The sequence below is a fragment of the Aquila chrysaetos genome, chromosome 11 (genome assembly GCF_900496995.4).
Source record: "Aquila chrysaetos chrysaetos chromosome 11, bAquChr1.4, whole genome shotgun sequence".
Lineage (NCBI taxonomy): Eukaryota > Metazoa > Chordata > Aves > Accipitriformes > Accipitridae > Aquila > Aquila chrysaetos.
In genome coordinates, this window is record NC_044014.1 from 28,276,769 (window position 1) to 28,304,070 (window position 27,302).

The 27,302-nt window shown below is 41.7% G+C and overlaps 1 protein-coding gene across 1 annotated transcript in view; it reads right to left on the minus strand.

Moving 5' to 3' along the window:
* The window catches only part of ZCCHC24 (zinc finger CCHC-type containing 24), a 121,742-nt gene extending 98,389 nt beyond the window's left edge, over positions 1 to 23,353 (minus strand). The window contains exons 1-2 of the mRNA XM_030030119.2: positions 22,781 to 23,353; positions 5,304 to 5,504 (exon numbers count right to left, since the gene is read on the minus strand). Coding sequence (XP_029885979.1) covers positions 5,304 to 5,504; positions 22,781 to 23,020 — 441 coding nt within the window. The 5' untranslated portion in view covers positions 23,021 to 23,353. The remainder of the gene's footprint in view (positions 1 to 5,303; positions 5,505 to 22,780) is intronic.
* Between the last annotated feature and the right edge of the window lie 3,949 nt (positions 23,354 to 27,302).

Sequence of the window (27,302 nt, forward strand, 5' to 3'; positions counted from 1 at the left end):
GCCTGCTGAGCCAACTCTGCTGCCAAAGATCCACTGTATCTGACCACAGGGAGGGACAGCTTCAGGGCAGCATGATCTGGCAGACCAAGCTATGGACTAAGAAGAAAGGACTAAACTCAGCTTGACACTGATTTCTTCCACATCCTGCATGAAACCACAAAAGCAAATCTATGCAAACTCAAGCAGCCACAGTAATTACCTACTACTCCCACTGCCTTGAATATGTGTTCTCAAGGTACTTTAGTTTTACAGGATCTGCTTCAAAGATCACTGTTGGCAATGGAAAGACTCCCACTGTTGGCCTCATTAATATGGATCATGCCATACATTTCATTCACAGATTTAAAAATGCAGTGCAAAATGAGGCTAATATTGTTTACCATTACATTTACGTCTGTGATAATATGTCTGTACTTCTGTGAGCACGCACATGCATTTTCCTCTATGAGTATAGTGTAAAATTGGAAAACACACTGTGTAACAGTTCTGTATCTCCCAGGGACTGGACTAAATAGTTGCAGTGCACCAGGGATTTGACTGCAGAATGGAGATATTTGCCCGTTTGTGGGTTTTTTTTTTTTTTTTCCCACCAAGTCTCCATGATGTGAGACTTCCTTGCCTGTGTAGAAATTTACAGGAATTGTCAGGAAGATTTTTGCAGAGAGCCTGGTACTGGCACAGCGATCAGAGCAGTCTCCTTGTTCAGCATTCAGAAAAACATGGCTGGAGCCATGTATTTTTCAAGTGACTAGGCCTGCACATATTTTCACAAAAGGATTTGACAATACTTGAATAAAGTTAGGACAGAGAGACTAGTGGATGGAACTGGTGCTTGGCAGAAACACAAGGTAGGTCAGTTTGGAAACTCTGAATACAGAGATGCTTTGCCGGAGCTCTGAGCTTGGACCTCTACAAGTACAAACTTCGTTGCTGCCTTTGCTGTTAATCCGTTACTGCCCAAATTAACAAGAGGAATGACATATGCAATAAATGAGATCTAGGATCTGTGTCCACATGTTTCCTTTCCAAAGAAGATTTTGAACCATGGCAAAGGTTCAATCACTCAGCAACTTCTTAGAACCCGAACTAGGTGTTTTATTCACAAATGTCCATATATACTGTATCTAACACCATACCCCATTACCCTGTTCTTTCCACATATTAAACCTGTATGATAGGTCTGAGTTTAGGGTGACGACATCATGGAAGGGTGGTAATGTCAGTAACATCCCTATACTGTAAAGGAACAAGATTCATTTTGTATAGGACATGCATAGTACAAACGAACCCACTTTTTATATTTTGTAGGATTTAAAAATATAAACTACAGCCATAATGGGTGAAAAGAGACAATGTAACTTTTTGAAAAAGGTGTTCTATGAGTTTCTATATCTGCTAGATAAATAAATGTCATAAAGAATCATATATCTTAACTATTACTGGCCCAGAACTCATCATTATTTGTCCTGGCAAGGGGAAGAAAACCTATGGTTATGATGCATATGCAAGATGTACGTTGGCACAGTACCTTTGAGTATACAAATAAGTAAACAAAGTTTTGATAAGTCTATATACATATATATTTATATATCACAAAACTAACCACTAGTAAACCAGAGGAGAAGTACTCTCATTCCTCACCTTCCTTGCTATTTAAAGAGAAATATTTTGTATATTTGATGGCACTGTCAATGACAATTTAAGAGCATCACTACATTAAGAGCACTGCTTTTAACCTTTATTCTCTAGACATTTTTCAGTTCATTCAAGTCAATGGGAGTTCTGTATGTGAAAGAACGTCAGAGAGGTATGAGTAAGATGTTATCACCTAAGCCACTGAAACTCAAAAATTAGTTCAGAGAAAATGTAGATATGCTATAAAGACGACACTAAAGATTAAAAGTGCTGTGTTTTTTATAGACATAATAATTGCAACAAACCGTTTTTGCAAATGTAGGCAAATTGGAAATGATGAATTGCAGCCATAACATTGCTCTCATTTCTGGTAGTTTCTAAAACAGAAAACACACTTTCTATCACTACAGATCACACAAACTACGTGCTAAAATAATAGAAGTTTGCTAAATCCCATTTCAATTCCCAAACAGATAATTTTGGACAGGATATTGGAAAAACTGCAGATACCTGAGGTACTCAAATACTAAAGCTAGCCTTTTTTGTTTATAATTATTTAACTTCCTAGAATATTATCATCACTTAAGATATAAATCTGAACTGATACACATATTTTCATCAGTATGGTATACTATCAACTTTTACAGCAACAGAAAAAGAACACATGGCTTTACAGTGATTATAACAAGCAGAATTAAGGGAGGATATAAAGCCTCAAAGTTGTTACACGGTTTCTTTGTTATGCAGGAAAAACTCCATTAAAAAAAACGATTTCAAAATCTGTTTCTTATTTAGGCAGTCACATAAAAAGAAAATAAAAATACCGTATGATTTACTGATATGCATTTTGTCCAAATCAGATTAGTTTATCTCTTTTCTCTATCCAAATTTAAGTACTTTAAAAATGCATAGCTACAACCCTTTTTTTGGTAGGATTTGCAAAACAACTTTCATTTTTGACAGCACTAGCAAAACTAAGCATCAAAATCTAAGCTATTAAGTAATGCATATAATGTTCAAATTAAGAAATCAGTTATTGTCAAAAGCAGTGGTAACAAATGGGGTCTTTCAGACAATGCCTGATCCTGCCATTGGTGGTCCCTTTTCGTGCATAATGTTTTCAACGTTTTGAACATAACTTGAGCACACAGGGTCATTCCCCCGTAGATCTGTCCTCAAATTTAGATAACATAAGGGAAGTGCTTAAGTTTCTGTGAACACTTAAGTCTGCTCTTTTTCAAGAAAGCACTTACATACTGACTAGACCATAAAACACTTGCTTGTGTTAGAAATCTCCAATAAAGCAGAACTAATTTCGTATCATCTGTTCCTTAAGAAACATAAACTTTCATCTATAGAAAAAGATACATGCATACACAGCAGAAGGCACTGATGAGATCTGTTCAGGGATGCCATACATACATGTAGTCACACATGTGCAAGGGGAATGAAAAGCACAAGAGGATAGCCATGAGAAGGATTGGGGAATAGAGAGTCCATCTACTTTTTGTGAGGAGACTGAGAAAACCTGGCTCGGTTAGTCCTACAGAATGAATGCTGAGAGAGGATATGATTGCAGTCTATTAATACATCCCGAGATAAACACCAGGGAGGGAGAAGAGCTATTTCAGTGGAGGACAATGCTGGCAGGAGAACAAATGACTATAAAGTGGCCATGAGTTACACTTAGTCTGGAAATTGGAAGATTTCTAATTAGGAGAGGACTAAGGTTCCAGAGCAGCTTCCCACATCAGCAGTAGCGAGGGCAAAATACTGAAATACTTCCCAACTAAAACTTGATCAGTTTACAAAAGGGGCTGTATGATATGGCTGCCTGTAACTGTAGAAGACTGCATGAGTGAACAAGCAGACGCCTCCTGATCCTGTGTTCCTTCACTCACTAGCTCATAGGCCAGCCACAGAGTATGTGCTGTAGGAAGTCTTTTCATTTCCTGGTTCACAGAGAAACTGAAGACATTACCAGTGAAATCTTAAAAAAAAATTACACAGGATGTGCACTTCAAGTGAATTAATCTTCCTAAAGGACTCTTAATTTGTTTGCATCTCCTGGATTTATATGGGTACGTCTTCAATTTTCATTAACTGTTTATTAATCCCTAGTGCCTCAAACTGTAAAAATACCTATGAAATAAACAATGCATTACTGCTCCAGTACTGACACATTCACTTGGGACCATCTGTGTGAGCTGCAGATTGCACGTATTGATCATCGAGACACCTGTTGCATTCATTTGGTTTCTTACACAGTGTGGCACAGACATCAACCTACCCCAGGGCAGCACTCTTTTACTCTGCTGTATATTTAGTAGTTGTAGTTTTAATTCCCTTGTTAAATAATGTATGGTATTACACGGTCCTATCTCTACGTTTTGCTGTAACATGCTAAACTGAGTACATTAAACACAGAAGTATACAAACCAGAGTATTTTTGATCTCCTAGCAAAGAAAATTTCAGGTTTTTTCCTAAAGAAAACTGTCACTCAATGTATATTGAAATAATATGAAGTAAAAATATTTTCAAGTGCCACACCTAAGACTGCAGATGTACTTTAATTCCACAGCTTTCATTAGAATTAAAGAAAGATATACATCGAAAGTCCATGAAGAAAACAGTTTAGTCTACACATAACAGCAGGAGGAATACACTCAATTAAAGCTCATCTGACATTAGACTGGATTTCATGCTGACCTTGCTCAGCTGGCAGATGCTTTTTCACCTGTGTTTTGGCTTAAATATGTCTGACATCCTCAAATGCAAATTAACTGCAGTTAATTTTATGCAGATTAATTCTGCTGAAAGTCACACATTAAGAGGGTAGGAGGTTAAAGTTGTAGTGAAGTGGGTGCTGGTAATGTCCACATCTGTATTTCCAGAGTATTGGCAGCACTTCAATTTCTTTGGGACTCTACACAGAATATTGTTAGAGTTGTGAAAGTTTAAGCCAGCAACACGACTGCATCCAGCTGAAACTTGAGAGGATGGAGAAACCTTGCACACTGTGGCTTGGAGCCTCAGAAAAAAAATTTGCAGATTGGTGAGTGGTTTTAGTGCACACTGGTTTATACCTCTTTTCTAAGGAAATAAATATTGCTAGCTTTGCCACTACAAAAAAGTTCTAGGAGTCCAAGACCATCACATCTTGCCAAGTACAGCAAACCTCTTCTATGAGATGAAAGACATTTTGCACCAGAAATACTTGGAGCTTGTGTTACTGCAACACTGATTCAAAGTTCTCATCCAGTGTAACAATTTCTTCTCCTTTAGCATATGTAACTTGTTATATTTTTATTAAGTGCCATTACTAAACTGACTATACAGCATGCTGGTTGAAAACGTATTTTACACACTCTCTGTGACAGAAAATTACATAGTAGCCATTTTTAAAGTTTCCAAAATCTACTTCTTCATGTGCCTAGATTAATATCTTTTGTAATGCTTATTAGGCAAATGAAATAGCATATTTTTTCCATCAACATTGTGATAAAGAATAGATTAAAAGAACACATGGCTGGCTTGGCACTTTCTCAAGATATTTCTTCAGTGCTACTCAGTCTAAAGAATTATTTCAGTCAAATTTGGTGTTACTAAGTCAAGGAATGGTTAGAATTTGCATGAAGATTTTTCCAGAATATTGTATATTCCTTACCTGTGGGCAGTCTTTGATGTAGTGTCCCTTGTTAAAGCAGAGGTGGCACAGGTAGTTAGGAGGTGGCCTCTTGCTGGGTTTTCTGGCTTCTGAAGAAAGGGATAGGTCAGAGAAATGCTCAGTGAGGGAGCTTAACCCATCCACAATGTTATTAAGAGAGCCATAAGGCGATGCACTCTTGTATAGACTGCTGTTCAGAGCCTGCAAAAGAAAAGAAAAAAGTCACATGAAACATAGTACTCTATTAAGTATTGTTCTGAGACTGATCTGAGTAGGGGAAGCATAAAAATAGCAGAAAAAATGTTATTTTAATTTTTTTTTTTATTTCATTGAGAACATGGCTGCATATTTGAGGAGAGTAATGTACAGGCCATTAATAAAGAGGTTTCATGAAGGCTGTGCAATGGAGCTGGCCACCCCACTGCTGAGGAAACTATTGAGCTTGCCATGGTTCACTTAGTTCCAACCTTTCCACTAAGCAATGATTGCTTTCTTGTGTTTGATCATACCACATTCATGGCATGGTTAGAATATGCAGGCAAAAAGCTGAAAGAACAACCCACAAAAGGGAATGGTTTTGTGTCCAGAACTACCTACATAAACAATACTGAAGTCAGGGAAAGGAAAAGAACACACAAAAAAAAAAAAGTAAAGTAATTTTTAATTTCCAATCTAGTTAATGAGACAGTCAACATAGAGTCACGTGTTCAAACAATAACAAGAAACATTCAGATCTACATCTGTCTTGGATTTTCTAAGGGGAAACTTGCTGTGATTTAAACATTTCCTGATAAACAGTAAATACCTAGTTTCTGTACTTCACCTCAACACAATCTTCACTCTCTCAATCCGCAAATCAAAATCAGGAGGTCCTAATTTGCCATTCAGTAGTTTAGAACAGCAGGAAACTCATAATCACCTAAATAGTTAATCTCTGTAATGGAGATAACAAGGATTCATTCACTTTAATGTGTTAAGGCTCAAAAGAAACTGCATCGTAGGAGTTTAAAAAGTAAATAACAACTTAAGAAAAAAAAAAGTAACATAATAATGAATCACTGTAGAAACAGGACCAACTATTGACAGTCCTCTCCACCCTGAATTGATGGGGGACATTTCATAGGGTGTTTCTATGTTAGGTCTGATACACCTCACAGTAATGCTATGCTCTTGTAATTCTCCTGGCATCAAAGAATTACTGCTGGCTTATGGGAAAGTGACGAAGAAGAGGTCCAATCTGTGCCTCTGTGGAGACCTTGTTTTTCAGTTGCTATTAAATCCAAGTATTTCAATGGAGTCTTTATGTATGTCATATATGTTTCCATATGTTTATATATGTTATATACATAGTGAAGACTTGCATTGAAATTGATTTAGAGAGTTTGTGAAATAAATATGAAATGGAATTACACTTATCTCGGAGATCTCAAACATTCAGGATGTCTGCACAGTTAAGTTCATTTTCTGGCTGACAGTCACATACCGAAAGAATCATATTGAAGCTTTAGGCACAATTACCTGGATGAGTCCCAACTACCACTGAATCCCATCCCACAGCAGATGGTGTATACTGTAAATAAAAATTCAGCCTAAGTGGCAGACCACTGCCATACAGATAATCCGCTTCACCCACCCTCACTACAGTCAAACACAACGTGCTGAGCTCCGCTGACCCCTCTTACAAAGCTGAAGCTGGTGCACGGCAGCAGGATCAATGCAAAGGGCCACAGAGTAGAGTCTGATCTCATGGGGGACTTCACACCTGTCCTGGCACTGAAATGCCCATCATTTCACCTGCAGCACGGCATAGTTCTATGCTGGTGCAAGATGTTCTGGCTGCTGAGTGGAGAATCAGCCACTTTGTTTCAGAGCTTAAATCCATACATTTTGAAAGAAAAAGCTATTTAAAAAGCTAATGAAAAGGTTTTAGCTGCTTTAGCCATCAAGCAACCAAAGATACCTCCAACGGTCACTGGAATTTATCTTCTAGGATTTATTGGACACTATTGGAATGAGAAATTCTTGGCAACAAATTGTTAAAAGGAAGGGGAAGTGCTACGGATGCCAAAATAGTATTAATTAAGGGTCTTCAAGAAGTTCTTGTCTCCCTAGGAGCCACTTTCTCTTACATACACTTGGAATAACACAAAATCTTTCTTTTTAAGAGCCCCTCTTGCCAAGAGATTCTTAAAGCACTTCACATGCATTACACCCATCAGTAACTTTGCAAATTCCCTATTATCTGACTTTTATAGAAGGGTGGGTGTATGGACACACAAAACGTGTGAAATCCCAAATTCTTTACCCATTGCAGAAATCTGGAATGTCTCCTGGTGATGTAGAATGTATAACTCCTGCCCATCAGGAGGCTGCTATTTCTGCCCCCAGGGCCAACCCAGTGACAAAACAAAACAAAACATATCTATCTGCTGCCTTCAGTGGGCTTTGAATTGGACATATGGCTCACAATGGCGATTACGCATCCTTTACGCTGGGCTATTACTCCCATTATAAGGGAGCAATCTGGCACCACGACTGGATATTACGTAATTCACTCCTCCATCAACCCTTCTTGGCACACTGTAGGTCAATACAGAAACATAAGGGTTGCAATGACAACAGTTTTGCCCACTCGGTCAGCAAACCTTTACAAACTTTTGTTTGTTTCAACCACGGCAGCCAGAAGCCTTGTTAAAGGCCAGGATCCCATCACACTATAGGCTGTACTGACACTAAATCATAATCTTAGCAGCCACCAACGGCTCTGTGGCCGAAGCATGACACATGGCTCTGAAAGTGGCCACCTGGTTCAGCTGGCAGGGCATTTGTGTGATACGTGCCAAAGTTGGACATGCCAAAACATCCAGTCTACGCACGCCACCGTGAAACAAACTTCCCTATAATTATCTTGAGGCCCAGTGTTAAAAAAGGAAAAGACACAAATATAACATCCCAGAAGATGACAGTAAAGGAGATGGACATTGCCAACATCACTGGTGCTTCAAAGAATAATGAATTCGTTAAGGAAAATTCCTAGAAGATCCCAAGATGCAGCCCATCCCTTCTGGTGTAGAGTAAGGCAAAACACTTCAGCAGTTCCTGCCAATCTGACCTGGAAAATGGTCTTAAATCAGTTTAACTCTGAGCCAATGTGAAAAACACATCAATCTGGCACTTGAAAGATGCTATAAAGAGCACCAGCACAAACGGTGCTACATCCTGTTGCTAGCTGTGGAAATCTCCAGTTCTTCAGAAGGAGATGAGGAAAAAAGCCTTTCCAAAAAGCCGTTATATAATAAGGGTGGTGGGAAAGTTCATCCTGGCCCCTGGATCAAGTAGCGAAAGCTCAGGAACATGTAATGAATGTGATGAAAGCAAATGGTGATTTAGTCCATTTTGTCTTTGTAGAAGACAAGGGGTGAATCAATATTGCTGAGATACATAAAACAGGGTGGGTTTGCGTTTTTTTTTGTCTGGGGCACTTAATTGAGCAAATCAGCAATTCAGCCCTTACCAACTGTTTGCACTGCCGCAAAAGGGATTTTTAAGAAGGGTTTTGAACAAAAACTTTGAATTAGCTTCATACTCAAAGAGAATGTCCAGGGGATGATCAGAGTGACAGGGAGAATGTTGATGGTCTCACACAGATGACAGTAGGATGGAAAATAGGAAGAAGGAAATGCATTCTGACTCATTCTGGTCTTGAGTGTATTGGTACACATCTGGGAGGTGGCAGGGAGCCTGCTCCTCTGATGAATTCCACCAAAAGCAATGACTGCTTTGCATTCAGAGTGTGCCATTAGCAAAGCCAGTCTATTTCTTTAAAAAGTAGACAACAAATAATACCTTTCAAATAGAGTCTCATTTTGAGCTATAACAGGATAGAAAGGATTTGGCAGTGAAAGGGTTAGTGCTCTCAAGAAGCCAAAAGACCACACTGCGAGTCCTAATTACAAGGCTCATCAGGCCAGCTGCAATGAGTTCAGGATGTCCTTATCTTGCTGTACTGGGAGGATGGGGAATCTGGTGGTAAAACTTAAGAACTGGCTTGGTGGAAAGTTTGAGCTGATAATGTAAGTTTGTTTGTTTTTTCTTCCTATGAATCTTGTTGACTTAGTTGAATGTGAACCAAACTGAAAAATCTGGTGGTGTACTTTCCAAAGGTAACCTCTCTGCTCAGTAGATCTTTAAACTGTATCTGTTGGTGGTGTTGGGAAGTAAGGCTTCCTTTGTTATTTGTTTGCTGAGTGTTTCTAGTTAAAGGACGCGTAATCTGTAAGGTTGCAGTGTGGTCCTGTGTGAAAGAGGAAGCTATTGTCTTCTATAGCTTCATTACTCTGATTTCCAGTTGGGTAACATATGTGAGTGACTCAAGAGTTCCAGCATCTAACTCACCTCTAAGAAATTCCTAGTTAAGTGAATGATCTGGCAAATGCTCTTGATTCCCTTGGCTGGTCCTTGCCTTTCAGAGACAACTTTTGGGACTGATGTGCCAAGACGTGGATAAGGAAACACTGAAACAGAATTTATCTCTTCAGCTTCTTTTTTAGCAGTGGTATAATGTTGAAAATAAAGACAATGGTACTGTTATGAATATGCAATGAAAGATTGGAACAAATAAGTGGCAAGTCTTACTTTCCAAACTTCCTACTAGTATGGCTACTGCTTTAACTGTAAAGGTATTTTTTAACAGGGAGCAGAAAGCACAGATAGCATGAAAGCATCTCGATTATGACAACGCTTAATTCTGCCCAAAGGTGATAGGATTACCTATCTTCCAGAACAGCTGATATGAGTAAGTGATGGCAACCTGTTTATGTGGGAACGGCATCTTGTTATTAGGACTTACAGGAGCTAAGAAGCAAAGCTTTTAGGCATGGGATGGGAAATGTAGAGGCATATCTGGAAAATTCAGTTTCTGCCCTAAGTTTGGCTTGTGGCTGCTGGACCCTTAAGGCAATGATAAAGGGGTACAGATCCACCAGTTACCTGAAGCTAGAATGACCTGCACTGGTTGAAGTGGTTGACAGGCTGCATCTGGCTAGTACATTTGTTTTGTGCTCTTGGGGTTGTTTGTTTGGTTTTTTTTTTTTAATTTAAAAACTATACTTTGAAAAACCACTGCTCCCCCCCCCCCCCCAAAAAAAAAAAACCAAAAACCCACACCAAATAAAAACCAAACTACACTGGTACCCCTACACAATATCGTAGAGAGAAAGAAATATTTAAACCAGCCAAATGAGCATGAAGAAAATGCACCTTCTTGCCCCCTTTGAAGTCATCTGCTGTTAGTGCAATAGCTAAAACTGGATAGGAGAAGCCATGTAATGTTCCCAAACTGTTGGATTCTGTGCATAGTATCCCTTGTCACAGATATCCTTCTTTGCTCCTGCTAGTTAAGTGATCTAACACTGAAGTTGGTAGAGGCGACTACTCCACCTTAGCAGGATAATTTCCTTTGGATGTGGCAACATTATTGTGACTATTCCACCTGAAATCCAGTGGGTTAACATTAAAAAAAAGTAAAAAAAAAAACCAAAACAAAACAAAAAAACAAAAAACCAAACACAAACCAAACAAATGAAAAAACCTCACAACAGTCCAATACTGAAAAATTCTTCCCTATTTACAGTTGTTTAAAAGTATCTCTAAAGGACTTGTGAAAGAACCTGCTCAAGCTATAAGTTAGTATGACTTGTGCTAGTGGTCCTCTCCACGTTTGTTTTACTTGCACATACTGAAGTGAGGTACTGTAGCATTTCAATATTCCTATAATGTAGTCTAGTCGTCAGTTCTTCCACTACATGAAATAGTCTGTAACTGAAAAGCGATGAGCAAAGAATTTTTGATGACTTGTTTTTGCTTTAGTATGTTGCCAATCTAATAAATCAAACAAAAATAAAGCAGTCTTAGGTTCCAGAGTTAAGTTTAAGTCAGCAGGCACCATAGCTGTTTGAAGTTTGTTGGAAAAAGGAGTTGGGTTGCCCTATCATCAGTGGGGAAAAAGTAAGTTTTTCATATACTGTAAATTATAAACATTCTCCAGTCTGTGAAGCGTGTATGATGGTAACCAGACTAGCCATGCTAATTAATAGCCCTGCACTGAAATGTCGGAAGGTGCTTAAGTTATCAGCTTGGATTTTCGTGAAGATAAGAACCGAGTACATCCTCGTGCTGTGTCACGGATAAAACAGCAGGACAGACAAATCATTGCTTCACTCAATTGCTATTTTCATGTTGGAGGAGAGGGAAATCTCAAGCTACCCAAACAGTAATTCAGTGGCCTGTATGTGCTAATATACAAAACTTAAGTTGGGGACCTATATTTGTCTTCTCTGCTAGTGCCCCAAGGCTTGCTTCTGACATGGGATTTATCTGAGGGGCCATGCAACATGTGTGAAAGCACAAGAGTTGCACCTGAAGACGATCACATGTGGAAAAGAGCACTTCAAATCTGTCACTTTTCTGTGTTTCAGCTCTTTGTAAGTGGTCAAAACAGTTTCCTGGTTTTGTCCCCAAAGAAAACATCCAGTGCAGAATCAATGTTTATGGCCAACCCCAAAGCCTTCTGGAAACAGAGGGATTAAATGAAAATACTGTCATAAATTTTGTTGTATTAATTTGAGCCAGAAGAAATAGAGAAGTTTAATTACCAAGGCTGAACTGGAAAACCTCTAAAACTGCTCCTGTATGGCTTATATCTACTTTAACTCCTCTGATAAATTACAGATACTTTTACAGAAAAACAGTTTATGAGTTTACTCGGTAACATTTTATCATTGGACAATTGCAAGCAAAGCTCATCACTCAGTGAAGAAAATGTTTGCCTGGAGTAAGAAAAGAAGACTTGGGCTTCTGTTTCCTTCTGAAGTCAATGTTTAAGTTAGCTGTCAAAAAATCTGGTCTTTGGGCTGACTTTACTTAAATATGAAGTACTCAGGTTCCTCATCTAAAAACACAGATAAATGTAGATTAAGTAAACCTTAATTAATATATTCCTGGCTAGTTAGATTAGCCAAGTATACCTTAATTCATCCTTCTTCTGTAGGGGGATTTAGATACATACATGCTTTTATTAAACTGCTAACACTAATGTCTACTTTTAAATATTTTCAGATAGATGGCACTAGGACTTTCCTTTTGCAGAAACAGTATCTTGAGGAGAAAACTACAAATGTGGCATGACGTGCCAGTAGTTGTGAAGCGAGTCAATGGTAGGGTGATCAATCTTTAATCCAGTGGATAGATCTATCTAATCTAGTTATTTCAGATCTGACAGCTCGGCTGGTTGTGGCTTCTCAGCTTGTAATTCCTCAACACGCTCCTCTGTGTATGACTGGCATACCTTCAATTCACACCAAGGTTGAAGAGCAATGCATGCCACCATCTTGCCTTGCTTTAAATCTGCTGATCTTTAATATTTTGATCCAAAGCTTTCAATGAGTTTCGCAGATCTTTAGATCTTAAAAATATGCTGCTCCCCATCTACTAAACAGTGGTATAGAAGTAACAAAACACTGACAGTTAAGAAGTTGCTCGGTCACCATCTTCAGGCTTGCTGAAGCTCAGGTAGGCCTCTTAGCTCTCTGCCAGTGGTGTGATCCTCCTTGCTTCAGCCTCAGGGAAAGGTTTACTGTGGACGTCAGCGAGGACGCTTGTTTTACACAACGTGCAGGGACCTCACAAAAAGCCTTTAATGGCAGAGGTGGAAAGGTGGGAAAGGAGAGGATAAAGATTTCCTCTGGTCAGAGGTGCACAGTCTTGGAGGAACTTTCTGAATCTCGCACCAAACTCTGCAGGGATCCTTTTCGCCTGCTGAACGCTAAACAACTGCCCACTTATGTTAAAGAGAAGCTCTAACACATGAGCACTATATTAGGGACAACGGAGACCATTCACATTGCAAATTACTTTAACACATCCCCACAGGAGCTTTCATTCCTCGGCCTGTCCCTGGACTGCCTGCAGCTGACTCTGCCCCAGGCTGCAGGCTGCCAGCCTCCCTGACCTTTCTGAGGGAAGGCCACAGGGAGGGCCTCTGCCAGCGACTTCAAACCCACGGCCTCCTCACATTGTCAAAAAACAAGCCTATTTTGTCGAGACAAGGTTCTCGGACGAGGAGGAGGAGGTTATGAAGGTTGTATAGCATAAAGCGAGGGGAGAAACGGATGGACATGTTTTGACCCCTGCACCTTCTGTTAACATCTCTGTTTCCTGCAGGAAATCTTGTCTCAATCTGACCTGCAGTTTGAAAAACAAGAGTCGGGTTTCCTCTCATTTGGTGGGTCTTTTGACACTCCAAACATAAGAAAAATAACACCCGGAAATAGATATGTGCCTGTTCAAGACGCACTTAAGAAAGCATTTACCTCCTGTGCAGCTCTTGCGTGATGAAAGGTTTGCTAAGAAATGTCCATTTTGGGTTAAATAGAACTTTAAGTCTGAGACAGTTTTGTTTATATCATTTACATTCAGTAATGCCTTCTTGGCACAGAAGCCTCTGCGATGGCTGCCAAAGTTTAAAAGAGGCAAAGCTAAGGTCGCTGTCAGAGGTAGAAACAATACATCATCTGCCCAGAACGGGCCCCTTGCAATGCACTTAGGGCCTCGGTTCCTGCACTTATGGGAAGACAGAAACTTTTATTAAGCTCAATATAGTGAGGAAAATAAATTATTTCCATATACTAAATGACAGGCTGGAATTTCATTTTGTGACTCCAGCTTTTGGATAGTTTTATCTACATTTAAAGCCACCCTCTTAATCAGTTGTGATACAGCACAGCTTGAAGTGTGATCTGAGCAAGTAAACCTAAAACCTCACAATCTGCTTGAGATAAATTATAAAATAACAATTCAGTAATCTGGTTTCCATGTAGACTTAAGGATTTTTTTTTTCCCAGGTTGGGTCTGTTAGAGGAATTAATCTATTACTCTATTAATTTCAGTTGCAATGTATGTTGGAGAAAGATGGTTATAAGAACACCTCTGTACTTCAAGGACCACTGATGCTCAAACCCTCTTAAGAGCTCTTACTAATCCCCCATTTTCAGGATGCAATGACTGTACAATAGTTCCTTTACTTTCTGTGCAACCGCAGGTATCCACAGCCCTAATGATTACATACAAATAGTTGCCTAGCAGGCTGGCTTAGTGTGAGGAAATATAGGCTCTGACTCCCCTGCTACAATCAGAACCAGGTTTAGAAACCTGGAACACCTAGGCTGGCAAGAGAAACCTACGGGAGCAAGCTGATCCCTTTAAAATGTTTGCTTGGTTGGTAGTTAGCTGGATGAGATGTAAATATAGATTTCCAGATTCCTGCGATCCTTCTAGGGTATTGCACTTGTGTTCATTCAAGAAACACCAAATCGCGCCATGTGCAGGGAGTAGGTGTGGGTGGTCATTTAATAGAGCAGGAACATATTTCTGCTTTGGATATGACAGCAAGAGTCCTGGACCATGAGGGAATTTGCTCATCTTCAAACTAAATCTGTAGAAACACAAAATATATTTGCTAAGATACAGGTTTCGAAGATCACACAGCAGTTCTCCTACCAGCAGCAGTTGAAAGAGCTAAGAAAAAGGGCCTACAAGAGGTTCCTTAAAATTCCTCTTAGTCAAAGTATTGGACTTGTTAGTATTTGCTTACACCAAAACACATGACAAGGTAATGGGCTAGGCTTGTGATATGTTAAAACTTAAAATCCACCAAAACTCCCAACAGCTGTGCTGGCCTGGCTAGACAATGAGGGACACGGACAAAGCCCAAGCCTCATAACCCTGCATTTATTCTGCTTTCCTCAAGTAAATCTGTCTATAATTTTAGGTTCTACTTTTAGTAGATCACACATTGTTTGTAACGTTTCTGAGAATAAAAACTAACCTGCAGGAAAAAAGAAGTGATCCAAGTTGTGACACTTATGAAATACTGTCTGTCTGAATTATGTCAGCATTACCGTAAGATTTGAACAGCTTTCTTTATAAAACTTAATTGGTTCCTTTGATCCATTATAACTTCTCTGGAACCCAGACAGAACCTAAGTAAACTGCCATGAAGCAAAGACTTATATTCTTCCCATTTAATTTAATCATTTCATTGTGGCTTTCTGAAAGAGGAAGAAGGGCAATTCAGGAGAGTGGCAAAATGGGCACCAGGCTGCTGGCAATTTTCCTGGGGAAAAGAAACTGAGGAGAGGTATAAATATTAACTGTTATATTTCATGAAACCATTGAGAAGCTTTAAGGTGATACCCAGTATCACTTTTTAGGCAGCATTTATATGTATGCATCTAGTTTAGATAACAGAATACATTTGCTTTTATTTCTATGTGAATACATATTATCAGTATTGTATGATTTAGCTTTGCAATATCTGTGCCTGCACCATTCTGCAGCTGCGCTGTGTCATTGTTTTTCATGCTTCTTAAAGTAGCATGGAAAAGATCCTCTGGTCTTAGATTTAAATATCGCTTAAATCAGGTGTCAGAGTCCTTTTATGGCCCACTTGAACTCTGAACTAGAAAACTTTTCTTTGCATTAATCCTCACCTAGTGACTGCCAATAATGTGGTCTTTTCTTCTAATTTTTTGTTACCAAAGTAACAGGACCATTGATAAAAGTTGTTTGCTATCTCTCTTTTACAACTCCACAAAATCTCCCAAACAACCAACAATAAAAAGGGGAAGAGGGGGGGGGGGGGGGGGGGGGGGGGGGGGGGGGGGGAGAGAGGGGGACTGGCTTTTGGATAAAAGTAGTTTTGTACACCTTTTGGTTATCCATTCATTCCATACACTTCATAAATGAATATATTGGTTCAAGTCAGACTTGATTGTCCGTCTGATCATTTGTGCAGTTCATTGGAGAAGGATCGTCCTTTTCTGTTCTGAATAACTGAGTCTGTGTCTGCAGAGCAAAAGAGGAAGGGATGAAAAATCATTACCCAACACAAGCTACATCACCCCTTTGTTTGGGTGCCTTGAGATGGAAGACACTGTAAATGCATAAAATAACTGTAACTGAAAGCTGTGTGTATAAAATAGAATTGTAGCAAGAATTCTACATGCTTTTGCCTCCAATTATGGATTGTTTGGGTTTTTTTCTATGTACAGCCTGGCAAGTTTTTCAAGACATGGATATAGAGACAGAAAGTGAATGTCAGTGCTCCTCTCAATAAAAAGTTCGCATAAATACAAAGTCCCAAGTGTTTTAAAAGAGTTGGCAATAATTTTCAACTAATCAGGAAGAATATAATTGGTCTATCTTCTATTGCTAGCTTTTTTTTTTTTTTAACCTATCAAAAAGAAATCATTAGTAAAGTAGAAAGCCTGTATTTCTCTTCTGGAAGACTTGATTTAGGTTAGCAATTAGTATTTTAGCTCTTGCCAGCTTTCCAAATGTGCTTCAGCCTTTGATGTGATACTAAGTAGCTGCAGAAGACTATGGTGGATAATACTTTTGTTGCCATGCTCTAAAGGCCATCTGTAAATCATGTTTGAACTAGTCAAAGCTAGAGGTAGCACAGGTGCGCTGCAGAGCTACAGCAGCATTTGCTTCAGGTGTGGGGAGAGTAAGGAAGCAACACAAGAGGCTCTTGCTGTTGGAGTAACTTCAACGCATCTTCACTTCTTACTTCTGGGACCTTTCTGCTGTTCTTACTTGGGTAAGGAAGCTCAAGTAAAAGCAACATAATTGTTGTATTTAGATTACTTAAGGGAACCAAATTTGGCTCTTGTGTATTCCTTTCTGCAATCAAATTGCTATTGGGTAATTCAGCCTCAGTGTAAAGAATAGGAAGAGTATCTACCATATGCAGTACAGTGCATTTGGAAAAAAAAAAAAAAAAAAATCCTGGAGAGTAGAGAAGTCTAAAGCCATACCTAGGGGATACAAATGGAAGAGTGTAATTTGTATGACAACTTGACTTTCCCATTTCTTATACAAAATATAGATCTTATTTTCAGACTCCACTCCACTTCCTATAGCACATTCATGTAGGTGGTATTTTTTTATTTCCCTGGCAAAAGAGGGTGTTTCCAAAGACAGAAGTAGCAAAGCAGGAGGTCACAGCTGCAGAAATAAGAACAGGGAGCAAAAAAGAATGCTTCTAGACTTAAAAACTTGGTTTTTTGCATTTTAAAGCACATATCCAACTGGAATTGGAAATGGAGGAGTGGTTAGCTCAAATATCTGTAATAGGATCTGAAACTTTGACTCCAGGATAGAGAGTGGGCTGTGAAAGCTGCACTTCGTGTGCCGAGGCAATATCATCAAAAGGGCTCTAGAGCTGGCTGTGTGGGAGGACCCAGGAGGCTGATGCCGCTAAGATCCCTAAATGCATATTGTCTTCTGCGTAACAGAGATTCAGCTCCCTGGAACCTCTTATGAGGACCAATGCGAGAATTGACATTTAACTTCTTGAAAAGCAGTCTGAAAGGAGCTGACTGGGACTTTAAGTAGCCACAAAATATCTGTAACATACAGTCATCCTGAGGAAGAGAGCACAAGTTCCTCCAACACAAGAATTGTTGAGCTATTGCCTTTTCAATAAAATTTGTAGAAGGATAAGGGCACTGAAATGTTAGTACTTATATGAAGAACAGTGAGAAAAATGAAGATGAGGAAATAAATAATAATCTCTATTATTAAAGGATACTTTCATGTACTGCAGGCAACCTGTACACTGTACTACTCTGACTGTCAATAACTATGCTTAAATAAGAGGAGATAATACTATGGTGGTTTATTCTGCAAGCAAGAAGTCCTGACTGCAGTGCTGCGCACATTAAGCACTCTGTGGATCAGAAATACGCTCTGTGTTAGAATAACTACTAATATTCCACAAAATTAAGGGAAATGAAAATGTTTTGGAGCACGTGGCAAGTTCTGCTAATCTGCATCTCTGTTGTACTTGCCCTCAGACTGTACTGGTTGTGAGCAGCCCCTTACAAGGTGTTATGTTCTCTCTTTTAATCATGGCTGTTCACAGAGATATGACACTTAATTTAGTGGGTCAATGGTCTGATCTTGTATGGCAATCCCTGTTTTCTTCTGATACTATGAGAATGGTGAATTTTTTAACCTTATAATCATCCTCCAAATTAATTCATCTAGGCTAAATAACAGATCTTTCTTATCAAGTGTCAGGCTAGTGAGTATTCCTCTAATTCTATGAAAGACAGATGGAAAACAAGTTTGTCTGATATAAAAAGTATTTTCTGTAGAAATGCCAACTTCCTTCCAAACATTTTTGTTCTTGACAGTGTTTCATGGGATTTTGTTGCTGTTGTTAATATATGAATGTCACCGTCATGCTAACTTTTCTTCTTTGGGAAGCTGCCTGATAAGCAGTATCTATCCCAGTGCCGCAGACCTGCTTCTGTTTCAAAGGGGTTTGAATGTTATTTTCCACAGTACACTCTCTCAACTGCTCTTTAATTCCACAAATTTTCCTTTCCGAGTAAGTGATCTGCACCTTACTGTAACAAAATGAACTAGCTCACGTTCTCTCATTCCCCATTAGGCCCTCTCTTGCCTATAAGGATTGGATCTGGAAGTCCCTGAGTCAGAAACATGAACTACTTTTTGGAAAGAGTGATTATTTTCTAAGCTAGTACATGCAGTTATTTGTGCTTAAATAAGATCCGGTTTAGGTCCGGAAAGTGGCTGCCATAGAGGTTTCTGGAAGGAATTCCCCTCTTGGAAAGACACGCGGAGTATTTGCACATGGGCAAAGAATTCATTAGGACACAGGCTCCTTCTCATGTGTAAATACTGGCTTGCACTGGAATTAGCACTCTACGTTCAAAGAAACAAGTTTGATGATTGTAATATGGTAATTTCTAGTTACTGGTTGCTGACTCTTCTTGACCGAAGTCAGCATTGATCTGGTAGGATGCCTACTGTGAGTATAGAAAAATACCATGTGACTCTTTTACACCCTTATTCTACGTTTCTCAATTATACCACTCAGTGACACAAAGCCACAGTTACCTGGCTGTGTCTCAAACACATTAAATCCCATGTAACCAGCCCCACAACAAAACCTCAAATACTTGGCTCTGATGGATGGTGTTATAATGAGGGTGGAGCTCAGTTCAATAGCCAATTTAATGCATCTTAATGTTCTAACATGCTTTCGTTTCATATCTAGGACAATAAACGCTGCAGTAAAGTTTTATTTAAAGCAGGTCTGTTTTGCAAAATGAGTCTTGCATATGGAACAAAACATTCATTGTCGCTTTACTGTTTAAACCTTTATTATTGCTTTTTTTTTCCTGGTACAATGGGCTTTTATGCACCAAACAGCTGTGTTCATCATGTTTATTTAGAAGGCGTCCATTGTAGTGGAAAAAGTCTGGAGGACAAAAATCTTGGTGAAGTGCAAGACTACTCTGTGGGTGCTTGCACTTTTATTTTTTTTCTGTCCTGTTCCTTTGGTCAGCATGCAAGTCACATACACAGGCACTGCCATGCAGACTTGCAAACCCTGTATAATAGCAACTTTTCACAAGTGCTGTCTCTTACTCCAAGCATTCTCCTCCAGAAATTTTCAATTGCAAGGCAACATACAGGACGCGTGACTATTTTACACCCTATGATCCTATCGTTTCTCAATCTGTTGCTATTTTGGCCCCTCATTAGGTCACTTTCCAAATATTGTGTACAGCTATGTGTCAATCATTGTCACAGCTCTGCTCCAGGCTAAGCCAAGCCAGGACAAAACTGGGAGGAAAAAAAAATGCCAACCAAAGCAAGCACTGTGTAGAAAACAGTCAACAGTTTAACTGTGGAAAGCTATGTGTTGTTCCAAAGATAGCGTAAGCCCACTTGATGTGAAAGCTGCATACAGCACTAATGCTCCCCAAAATAATTTTACGCAGTTGAAATACATACTGTATACCCAATGGCATCTGCAAATAAACAGATGTTAGAATCTCAAGAATTAAGAGCATGACATTGTAGGAAACTCTCGGGTAACTCCTGCCAAAAAAGCAGCCTAGTTTCCAGTTTCTGGAAAGAACGGACCATCTAACATATTGACAGAACTCTTTTTGAGCAACAGTATCCCTAGCACCTTCTAAACCTTTCAATGAAAGCTGCTGTATAAGCAGGCAGCATTAGCCTGGGGAACTAAAGGATTCCCTACTTTCTTCCAGGTATATCCAGCAGGGCAGATGCATTCCCATGCCGTATGAGATGGCTGTGACCCCTTCCCTCTTTTCAGGTTACCCTGGACTGACATGTAGTTCAGGTAAAAATTGGAAACATAGAAGAGTCTCTATCAGCCACACAGTGAATGCTATTGTTGTCACAGCCTGGAAAATGAACTGGAACAAACTAACGTGCTTGATCTTCTAAAAATATTACAATATCTGTATAGAATGAAATGGCTCCTTATTTCCTGAACGGTGAATGCTCTAAGCTTTCTACAGGCATTCTCAGTTGTTGTCATTCATGTGCCCCAGGAAACTGTAATGAGGTTAAAAGGAGCAGAATACAGCTCATGGATGATAGGAATCCATGCAGAAACACAGCTAAGGTGACCAAAAGCAGCGCGGCCAGGGGGAGGCTTTGAAGGTGCTGACTGCTTGGAGCTGGGGCTGCAGCAGGGGCCTGGGGAATGCCTGGCATACAGGGGAAATGATTCTCCAGAAGAAAGGAGAAAACAGTTTAGGGGGGAAAAAAAAAAAAACATGGAAAGAAATGTGAGCCAAGTGGAAAGGGAAAGAGTGTGACAAAAGGATTATCCCCTACTTGCAAACAGTATAGTAGAAGCAGAAAATGAACTCGGGGGAAACTTTAAGGAAAAGAAAACGGTTTCCCAGAGACTGTTTCAAAGGCTTCCTGGATGCAGCCTCCATTTACTTGTTTTTTCCTTTTTCTCCCAAGAAGAAAAAGGACCCGCTGTGAGCAGAATGTATCCTGACTTGAACAAACCCAGACCTGAATGGAGTCCCAGTCTGGAGAGAGTCCATGTAGGCCAAACCCCTGGAGTCTTATCGCTGCTTGGGCACCACGAAGCTTGTAAGCCAAGCAGAGAGGGGCAAAATCTACAATCTGTAATCAACAGGTAGGTAGCTGGAAGTTTAAATTCCACTGCCTGTTGGTCCTTTAGCAAAATCAGTGTGCTTGTTAAGTCTGCGTATTTTTAAACTGGGTATGTTATGTTCTGCTTGATAAGGCTAGGTGCATCAGACTGAATGGATTTTGAACTATATACTTTCAAAAATAGCATCTGTTTTGAGACTGGATGTGCTTTGTGAAATTCTTAAGGAAGAAAGAATTTCTAATTAAGGAAAAAAAGAGTGTGTATCTATAACTCCAGCTCTTAACTGCTAACAGCTATAACAGCAGAGTAGTTGGGGAATTTGATTTGGTTTTAATTAACAACCCCATACCTTTGCTGACAGAAGAGAAATGTGTGTTTTGACAGAGAATACTTTTTAAACCTATGCTTTAATGTAAATGGTGCTGGAAGGACTCTGAAATGTCATTCTGTGAGAAGCACTGGAGCGGGTCAGATGCATAGTCCATCTAACCCTCGTTACACAGAGCCACCGTTCAATACCTCCGGCAAGAGCCCCACGGTAGGGAGCGAAACCGTTGTTGGGTCTTTTCCGGAGAGGGGGTGAGCTGTGGTGTACGAGGTGCCACTTTGCACTATCTCCATGCATGTGAAGTCCCTCCAATGCAGAAGTGCTTGACCTCAACAACTTCCTGTGACAGAGAGTTCCACAGTGAATTGTCTTTGCATAGCCTAGTTTTTTAGCTTCCTTCCCTCGGGTTTCATTTAGTCTTGTTCTTGCGTTATGAAACGTGCGCAAAAGTTTTTTCACTCTGTTTTTGTCACATTCCTCTTGATACCTCTGCCTTTCAAATAATGCCGGCCTCTGATCTCTCTTAAGCTATACATATTTTTTGTATCAAGCTTTGTAACTATCACTTTAAAGAAAAGGAAAAAAAAGGGGGGGGGGGGATTTTTGCATGTTATTAGGGACGTAGCACACTTTTTGTGTCCGTCCCCCGCCCCCCGCCCCGTACTTCTGGCACCGTCCCGGCTGCGCAAAGGAAATCGGTGTAACCATTTACCAGACTGTCAACACGGTCGCCCCTCGCCGCTCGCGGGCGGCGGCGGGAGGCGGCGGCGGGCGGCTTCGCCAATGCCGCTCCGGCGGCGGCGCCTCGCCCCGGCCCGGCCGCCGGCCCGTTCGCGGGACGGGCGCCGCCGCCAGCGCCGAGGGGCCGGGAGCCAGGGAGCACGCTCCGGCGGGGCGGAAGGCTCGGGGCGGGAAGGGGCCGGGGTCGGAGCCTGCGCGGCCGGCCGAGCCTCCCCAGCCGTGCGGGGCGGGTAGCGGGGCTGCCCCGTCCCGCCGGCGGGCTCGGGGAGGGGGGAGGCTGCCGAGGCATCATGGCGGTCTGTGGCCCGGCGGGGGGGGGGGGGGGCCGGGGGCAGCGGGCCGGGGGCAGCGCGGACTCACCTCGCTGCGCTGGAGCTGGAAGAAGCTGTTGAGATAGCTGGAGCTGAGCGAGGAGCCCAGCTCCGGGGTGCTCTTGGTGTAGCCGAGGTCGGGGTGCTGGGACGAGGAGGGCTCGGGTCTGAAGGCATCGAAGGCGCTGGCCTGGTGCGTGTCTTGCAGCGAGAGATAGACCCAGTTGAGGAGCTGGGCGGGCTGGTAGACGGACGCGGCGCTGGTGTCGATGGCTGACAACAAGCTCATCTTTCCCCCCGGGCTCTGCCGGCGGCGGCTGTCCCCGCGGTGCCGCTCCCTCTCCCCGCGCTCCGGCCGGCGCCGCTTTCCCGTCCCCGCCCGGGGTGCTTCCTCCTCGCCGCCCGGAGGAGAGGAGAGGACGGGCCGGGCCGGGGGCTCGCTGCCGGGCCCCGCGCCGCTCTCGCTCCCCCTAAGGCCGGCGGCGCCCGCCCAGCCCCAGCGCTCCGCGCAGCACGGGCATCGCTGCTGCTGTGCCGCCGCCCGCGGGCTCCGCAGGAAACTTTCTGCGCTCTCCCTCCCCGCCCGCCCGGCCGCTGCCTGCCCCGCTATCTGTCTTTATTCCCACTCCCGCAGGCAGCGGCGGGGAGGGGCTGCCGGCGCTCCGGCAGCGGCGCCGCGCCCCCATAGGCCTCCCGCCCGCCGCGGGGGTGCGAGGGGCGGGCGGCGGCGGCGCTTGCTGGATGCTCGGGCGTCCCGGCGCCGCTCCGCCCCCCGCCCGCCCGCCCGCGCGTGTGTGTGTGCGAGTGAGTATATATAAGTGTGTGTGTGTGTACGTGTGTACCGGCGGAGGTCCCCAGGCCGCTGGCCGGGGGTGTCCCTCGGCCGCTGGCGACTTGCCCGCCTGGTTTGCGCCGGCCGGCTGGCTCGCTCGCTCGCTCGCTCCCCGGCCTTCCTTTTCCTCCTTCCTGAAGATTTTTACGCCAAACACGCGCAGAGCCCTTCCGAGGGCTCCTCGCCGGGCCGTTTCGGGGTTGTTTTTAACTTTGCAAGTTTCGCTCGGTATCTCTGCCGCCCGGCCTCCCTTTCCACTGTCCTTTCTGTTTCTTGCTGGTGCTAGGAGCTCATCGTAATCTGAGGTTCCTTCTCATTAAATCTCTGTCAGAGCTCCAGGTTCACGAAGGCTTGCTCGGTCACTGAGGTTGTGCCAAGGCTTGCAGAGTTAGGGTTTCCCAAATAAGGCAGGCAAGCGGCGCGATGTTCCCTTTGAAATCCATCTAGGTAGCCCTGGCACAGGCTCTTGGGGAGCCTGGCTGCGGTGGGATACACTGGAGTTAAAGCTGAGTAGGCCTTTTAAGGAGTCGGTAGCACAAAAGAGGATGATGAATGATTCTCCTTTTAGGACGCAGCCTGAGTGGGTAAGCTGGTCATTACAGTTCGTAAACTGTTCCCTGCTGCCTTCTGTGCGATGAGTGGAGTGGAGCAGGGCAGCTATTTCTTGCTTTGGTACAAACACTGTAGCAATCAAACTAGGAGTTTTCTTTTTAAAACCAAAGGAACTCCCAGGAGGTAACTTAAAAACTCGAGCAAAGCTCCTTGTGCTCCTTCCTGAGTGACAGGAGGCTAAAAATTAATGTGTCTTCCCAGTATGGTCTTGGAAAAAAAAAAGCCTTCCTTACCTAGAAAACAGGAAAAAAAATCTGAACTTTGAAACATCAAAGTTAGCATCTATGTTTGCCGTAATGAGCCATATGTCTCTGCTAAGACTGAAGAAAAATCGCTGTTCTGAAAAGGCATGGTTACAAGCCATGGTAATGGTCAGCATGCAGGTCAGCATACGCGCAGTAGAAAATGCTATTAAATTGTCAGCTGCGAACACCAAAGATGGATGCGTTTTACTTTTGAGAGCAGGCAGTTAAGGCAGCACAGCTATCTGCCTGCAGGAATTTAAGTGAAGGTGAAGATTGTAACTTTCCAGAACTGCAAGGCCAGGTGAAGTTTGGAACAGCTGAGTCAAACTAAACTCCTCTAGTGGTGCTAATAGTTTTTGGTGTGTTTTGTTTTGTTGGGTTTTGGGGTTTTTTTTAATTACAAAGTCCTGGCAACATTATTGCAGTTTGCTCATTTATACGCTATCTTGGTTTACAAGCTCTTTGGAGCACATCTAAAGATGTGCGTGCATATCAGCACGAGGAGGACCAAACTATGCCACTGTAAAGGGTCTCTGTAACTCTGTAACTGTCCATAGCATAGATCATAATAACAGAAGAATTAAATCAAATTGCATCCCAAACTCAAACAATTACATAGTGTTTTAAAGAAGCAAAAAGGGTCAATGAGGTTTAGTGACTTAATAAATAGTAGAGGAGGATTTTCCAGGATTTGCTGGTAAATGGAAAAAGAACAAGAAATACAGATCACATCTGAGGAGCTTGCCTTTCCGGCAGATGGTGATAGTAAAGTCAGTATATGGTAGAAAGTCTAGGAGGGGGAACTAGGCTGAAGCTCTTTGTTCTGTTGTTGTGGAGTTTTTTGTAGGCATGCTAATTCCTTCCTTAAACACAATTTCTATTCTTATCACTTCCCTCTTTTACTTGATAAATTAAAATAAAATACATGTATTTTTATTTGACAGCTCCACTGTTGACTCTGTTTAGTAACATGGTGTGAAGCAAATGGGAGTTCTGAACAAGCAGGAAAGATAACGTAACAGGGTCCTTGTAGTAATAGCGGTCAAAATAGAGAGTGGCTGAGGTGATGCAATGTTTTGGATTAAGAGGTTTTGGTATATTTTGATACTTTGTTTGGAAACTGAATGTAGTCCTCATTGTATGTAGTTGGTTGGTTGGTTTGATTGCTTTTAGTTAGGCAGCAATGGGGCAAGGGAAGGCAGAGTTGGAGTGCATTTATTACAGCAGCTGCATTCAGAGGTACAGCAACCCCCTCTGACGTTAGGGACACCATGTGTTCTATCAGATGCATTTGAATGTTGAAAGTTTTTTGGCTGTAATTTTCCCTTGATAGTAGCCCTGGTGGCTTCTAGTAAACATGTACAGGAATAAGTGAATTGAATAGAAGCTTTATTTAGCGTATCAAGAAAGGGAAAGGCTGCAAATGCCTCCACTATTAAAAGCTTAACCAAAGAGCACTCACACTTAAAGATTCAGTTGTCATCCTGGTCTTCTACTGGAGTTTCTTCTGGAAAACAGTTTCTAGGCAGTTCTCCTCTCTTTCTGGACTTAATACTGCTCTTCGTTTAGCAAAATGCTGCTACCACATTTGCTACAGTCCAGTTATGTTCAAGGTAGTGATTTTTTTCATTGTAACTCCCCTCTTTCTTCACCTCTAGAAGTCATAGATTAGTGAGGAGTAGATTGGTGCTAATGATCCGTTTAGCAGATGCATCACAGTAGAGGAAAAAAAAGTTGTCAAGGTCAATTGTGTCTGTAGTCCTCTGAAATATTTGAGACAAAACTATCCAATGAGACAGTGCAATGGCTGCAAGATGTCTTCAGGACATGCACACAGTTCCTATTGATTATGTTGGGGTGACGTACAAGTGACATCAACTATATGGATGTTACACTGGTGAAACATTTACCCATGACTTTTACCCATGTGTTAAAACTGATTTTACCCATGAGTGGTGCTAATGAAGTAAAAAAACAACTGGAACTGTAGCATGAAACTTTAAATGATCTGAATGGCCTAAGTGACTTGTAAAAAGGAAGTCTTGATACAGGTCAAAGGCAAACACAGAGATAGGATCCAGCTCATTCAGTCCTATTCCCTAAGTAGTGGGTGACCGTGTAATTTATTCAAAATGACCTTAGAACTGCTTACTCAGCCTGTTCCCTTTAGTGAGCTAGACTTCTTGTGGCTGCTTTCTTCCCAAGACATCTTTGCAAGAGCAGGGAACATCACTTTCCATTTCTGGCCAGGACTTGTGGTTTTGTTAGCCTATTGTAGTCATGTTCCTGCTTTCAGCGTTCGTACCTTTAGATGATGTCAGCCTTTAAACTGCGCTGTTCTCCATATGTGATTTTTTTTTAATTTTATTTTTAATGGTACTCCGTATTTTAAAAATGAATGTGGCCTAATAGCCAATATCCTGGATGCTCATGCTTTTACAGATCATGGTCTGAATTGCTGTCACCTCAGTCTGCTTCTAGATTAGATGAGGCTCCAAAAGGAAAACTGAATGAATACCCCAACCTGCTAATAAGACTAGAGAAACCAGGTAAATTGAGCCCACCGCTGGGTTCTCCGGTTCCTGTAATCAGGATATACGTAATGCAACAGGCCATTCAGCTGCAGTGTAGCTGGAACGTTCCAAGTGAATGTTTTTCATATGCTGCAGCAGAGATTCTTATCTTATTATGAAATAATTTAGCTATGCAGTGGAAACAGAGTGTAAGCGCTCTTCGAATTACGAGAAGGCATTTCAGCAGAGTTGTAAACGGTAAAAGTACATCTGCATGTGCCATTTCTGACTTATGGATGTTACAGCCACTTGTGCTTGCTATGTAGGTACAACAGTTCTGCTGCCAGCAATGAAACATAGCATAAACCA